Below are 4,748 nucleotides of genomic sequence, written 5' to 3'. Positions count from 1 at the left end.
CAAACTAGTAATATACAAGCGATTTCTGCATATGTACAAGTCGTAACATGCTCTACGTTTAAGCCATCTATGCATATCGTACAAACATTGATAAACACATGGTTCATTGAGCTGACATGTAAAAAGGAAAGCCTTTGCATCTTGCCAAAAACATGGTTCATGATCTAACATGTAAAAAGGAAAGCCTTTTCATCTTGATAACCAACTATTGTCAATAACAATAGGCTGTTTGGTAGCAAGCGACGAAAGATATGGCTTCTGGTTGTTTTTTGTGCCCGATAATATTAAAAATTTATGTAAATCCATACTAGCTAACTTTACACAGAATGACTACTTATTAGATTCCAGAATCTCCTGTAACTAATTAAATGGATAGTTTAGCTAAGTGATGTGTCACCCTTTTACCATTCTTATGAGTATTCACATTCAATTAGATACTTAAAAAGAATAAATTGTAGCTTGAATATCATCCACAATGTGTCTAATGCTAGGCTCGGGTCTTGTTGGAGCACAACTCCCACATTGCATTGTACATATTCTGGGGTTTTTAACGAGACAAATATACGAAAAGGGGGGGAGAGAGAGAGAGAGAGAGAGAGAGAGAGAGAGAGAGATGTGAGGATGGGTGATTTTTTTAACTTTTTATTATTAAAATATATAAATAACTAAAAAGAAAAAGAAAAATATATTAAAAGGGTAAAATGGTCTTTTTATGTGAGTTAAGGACCATCGGTGCAACAAATGCAAAACGTAGGGACCAGTTATGTCAAAAAACCAATATTGGGGCCAAATTTGTGAATTTTGGCAAACCACATGGACTAAATGTGTAATTCACTCCAAAATTTATTATTAAAGATTGCAATGATGTAGCATTGTGTGAATAATAATGACATTTAAACCATTTCAACACGTCATTAGAGAGGGGCATGTATTTCATTCAGAATCAAGGGCATTTTAGTCGTTAAAAAAATACAGTCAAAATTCTTTTTACTAGATATTTCAGCCCTTAGAAATGGAGAAAATCCTGAAAGTTTGTTATTTCAAGATTCTTACATAATAATTAGAACACATAAGAAAATGTCAATGATAAAAAAGAAAATAAAATAAAAATAAAAACCCCTAATTTATCAAAGATAAATATGGGTTTGGAATTCATCTTTTAAAGGGCATGTATAATCATAAAAGACATTCCGAATCGCCAAGTGGTTTTATGAGGTTTTTTTTTTTCTGCTAAATTTTCACTCTCTCTCACTATATATATGTGTATTCTAGAGAGAGAAAGTAATGAAGAGAGATGAGTGAGAGTCTGTTCCTCTCTCCAGCTTTTATGGCGTGAGACCTTACCAGTAAGCCAGTGTGTACACTACCATCACCTATACATACAGTATGTGTATAAAATCCTTCATCTTTGCATGCTTCACCAAACTCATTCCCAAAGATCAAAATTTCCCAAAAATCAAAATGAAATATGATGATCATGATTGTATCATCACCTAATAAAACCCACATCTACAATCGGATTCCTTGATTGTTTCAAGCCAAACCCAGATGAAAGTAAGGGTTAATCTGTTATGGGTTTTCCATCTCCAGTTTTTCTTGATCATTTTCTTGATGTGGGTGCTTTAAATTTCTAGTTTTTATAGCCTTTTTTGTTGTTTTCAAGATTTCTTGATTTCCCTGTTTTTGTTGTTGTACACTTTGTGTTTATTGATGATGGTTGAGAGAGTTGGGATTATTGAGAACATGGAGGATCAAGAACTTGAAATGTTGTTGGGTGAGATCCCTCATGCAACATCATCACTTTCCCTTCACCATCATCCATCATACGCCAATGGCCATCATCATCATCACCATCATCATCATGTTGTCAATGGTAATCCTCGCGGTAACCCCTCTTTTGTCGCTCCAACAATGAATAGGATGATGTATGGTATGTGTAATGATGATGATGATTCATCATCTAGTTACAACCAGAATACATATACCCCCCCTGCTACTGCCTTTCCAAGCATGTTCTACAATGCCCATTCCCATTCATCATCTGATGCATCACTATCACCTTCATCATCATTAACTATTCCTACATTACATGATCCCATCCCCAATCCCCATATCATCTCAAGAAATCCTGATGAAAATTTAATTGATGAACTTGGTAGACTGTATATCAATCAGGATCGCATCAATTCGACTAAATTTGGGGCTTCTGATGACTATCTTGCAATTAACCCTCATTTTCCAAGAACCCCCATAACTCCTGATACTGAAATCCATCCAGCATTCTTCGGTTTTCAGCAAAATTATGGGGTAGTTCCCTCTACCCAATCTTCAAATTTCGACAGGAGTTTGACAAATTATTGTTATCAATGGGGAATTCCAGCTCAAATCGGGAAGACCGGTCCAAAAGCTAAGGGTAACACTAACCATGGCGCCCATCGGTTCCACCACATGGCAGCCGGTGGTTCACCGAATATTAGAATCACCCGTGGTGGGCCCGGTTTATCAGCTAGTGACGATAGTTTGATCATTCAAGGTGAAGATTTAAGTCGTGTTAGAAGCAAAAGGTTTGAAAGCCCTTGTGAAAATGGCCGAACCAAGGTTTATTTATCGTGTTCTTCTCATTTGACCGAAGCTCAAAGACACATTTTTATGATGGCGAAAGACCAACATGGGTGTCGTCTTCTCCAAAAGATTTTCGATGATGGAAACTCACAACATGTGCAGATTGTATTTAATGAGATTATCGGACATGTAATCGAGCTTATGATCAACCCTTTTGGGAATTACCTTATGCAGAAGCTTCTGGAAGTGTGCAATGAAGAACAACGAATGCAAATTTTGATGGCAATCACTCGTGAACCAAGGGAACTTGTTCAAATTTCATTGAACACTCATGGGTAATCTTAATAAAATCTGTTTTCTTCGATTTATTGTTGTGTTCTAACTTCTATCCTTAAAAGAATCTAAAATTTTCATTTTCTTTTTATAGAACTCGAGTTGTACAGAAACTTATCGAGACTCTCAAGACAAGGCAACAAATCAAGCTTGTAGTTTCTGCTCTTGAACCAGGGTTTCTTGCTCTTATAAAGGATCTTAATGGCAATCATGTCATTCAGCGTTGCTTACAGTGCCTCAGCAATGAAGATAATAAGGTTTGGATTTTCTTGATGAATGGTCAAAATCATGTTTTCTTGCATCATACTTATTGAATCTTCCTGATAAAAATGAACAAAAGGTTGTGAAGTTTGATCATGCTGACATGGCAAAAAAAAAAAAAAACGTTTTGTATAAACTTCATTTGGTTCTTGATTGATCACAGTTCATCTTTGAAGCTGCTGCAAAACATTGTGTTGAAATTGCCACCCATCAACACGGTTGTTGTGTGTTGCAAAGATGCATAAATCACTCAACAGGTGAGCATCGTGAAAAATTAGTCTCTGAAATTTCAGCAAATGGACTTCTTCTAGCACAAGATGCATTTGGGTAAGTCTAAATACAAGAAATAGCAACCTAATTGTATTTATTTGTACACTTTAGTATCACACCTTCATTTCTTTCTATTATATCATTGTACTTGAAAAAAAAATCAATAATAACATTGCTATTTTTTTTTTTTTGCAGAAACTATGTTGTACAGTATATTCTGGAACTGCAGATTCCTTCAGCTGTGTCGAAGCTTATGTCACAGTTTGAGGGTAACTACGTGCATCTTGCAACACAAAAATTCAGCAGCCATGTGGTGGAGAAATGTTTAGCAGTGTTAGATGGTCAAATCAGGTCAACCATCATCCGTGAGTTGATCTCAGCCACTCATTTTGAACAAGTGCTTCAAGATCCACATGCCAACTATGTTGTTCAAACCGCTCTTCGTGTTTCTGAGGTTTGTAATCTTTCATAAAAGTTACACTTTAACTTCAAAAGGTTAAATGCAAGAAATAGAAAGTTACTTCTATTTTTTTTTTATTATAGCATTGTATTGTATTTTGAAAAATCTACGTATTTATAGTAATGTCATGAAAGGAAGATTCAATAATAAAGAAATAAATGAAAGTAGGTTGTTATTTATTGGATGCAGGGTCAGCTTCATAATGCATTGGTGAATGCGATTGAATCCCACAAAGCGATCTCAAGGAACAGCCCATATTCGAAGAGGATTTTCTCTCACAAGCTTTTGAGGAGGTGAAAGAATGTATTATCATAATGTTGTTGTTTTCTGTGTGGTTTAGGGGCCAAATTGTTTTAGTGATGCTTGTGTGCTCGATTTTTTGGTTGAATTTGTGGCTTATTCGAGTCATAGATAGAGAATGAAAGCAAATTTTGGGTTCAAGTTGCTTAAAACGAAAGTTCATGACTATGTTGATATGGTTTGACCCTGTTGTCTATGTAACTTTTGGATGTTTACTCTTTACTTTTAGAGTCCCTTTTCCTTGGTATAGGCACATTAATCAGGCTTTTCTAACGCATTCATGATACATCTTGAAACAGTAAAAATGAATATTAATCTATTCTGAAGAATACTAAAAGCAAAATCATCAATATGATAAAGTACATCTCTATCTATTTGTTCACAAATTATAAAAGCTTTAAAATAAGCTAAAAAGTTCAAAATCATACCTTGAATCTAACCATCTAGTACAACATGACAAATCATTCATCGATAGTATTTCCCTCTTCCAAACTCAATTAGCCCAAAATTTTCAAGTTGCAAACAACTCGTTTTTTTAAGAACAGTTGGTCATCTCAAAATT

At 35.0% G+C, this 4,748-nt stretch overlaps 1 protein-coding gene across 1 annotated transcript; it reads left to right on the top strand.

The window, feature by feature from the left end:
* The first annotated feature begins 1,210 nt into the window (after positions 1-1,210).
* On the top strand, positions 1,211-4,408 carry LOC145053920 (putative pumilio homolog 8, chloroplastic). The gene is made up of 5 exons (XM_079002039.1): positions 1,211-2,897; positions 2,990-3,152; positions 3,320-3,483; positions 3,622-3,880; positions 4,076-4,408. The coding sequence occupies exons 1-5, from the start codon at positions 1,711-1,713 to the stop codon at positions 4,181-4,183; spliced, it is 1,881 nt and encodes a 626-aa protein (XP_078858165.1). The 5' UTR covers positions 1,211-1,710; the 3' UTR covers positions 4,184-4,408.
* Positions 4,409-4,748: the final 340 nt, after the last annotated feature.

This window comes from Lactuca serriola, chromosome 5 (genome assembly GCF_051521515.1).
Source record: "Lactuca serriola cultivar US96UC23 chromosome 5, Lser_US96UC23_V15, whole genome shotgun sequence".
Classification (NCBI taxonomy): domain Eukaryota; kingdom Viridiplantae; phylum Streptophyta; class Magnoliopsida; order Asterales; family Asteraceae; genus Lactuca; species Lactuca serriola.
The sequence above is the reverse complement of the archived record's forward strand: the minus strand, read 5'-3'. Positions and strand labels throughout refer to the sequence as shown.

What these genes read in the sequence shown, in the direction of transcription:
- LOC145053920 (XM_079002039.1), top strand. Translation starts at nt 1,711, where the DNA reads ATGATGGTTGAGAGAGTTGGGATTATTGAGAACATGGAGGATCAAGAA. An exon ending in TCAGCAATGAAGATAATAAG is followed by an intron (nt 3,153 to 3,319) that starts GTTTGGATTTTC and finishes GATTGATCACAG; the next exon opens with TTCATCTTTGAAGCTGCTGC. An exon ending in CTAGCACAAGATGCATTTGG is followed by an intron (nt 3,484 to 3,621) that starts GTAAGTCTAAAT and finishes TTTTTTTTGCAG; the next exon opens with AAACTATGTTGTACAGTATA.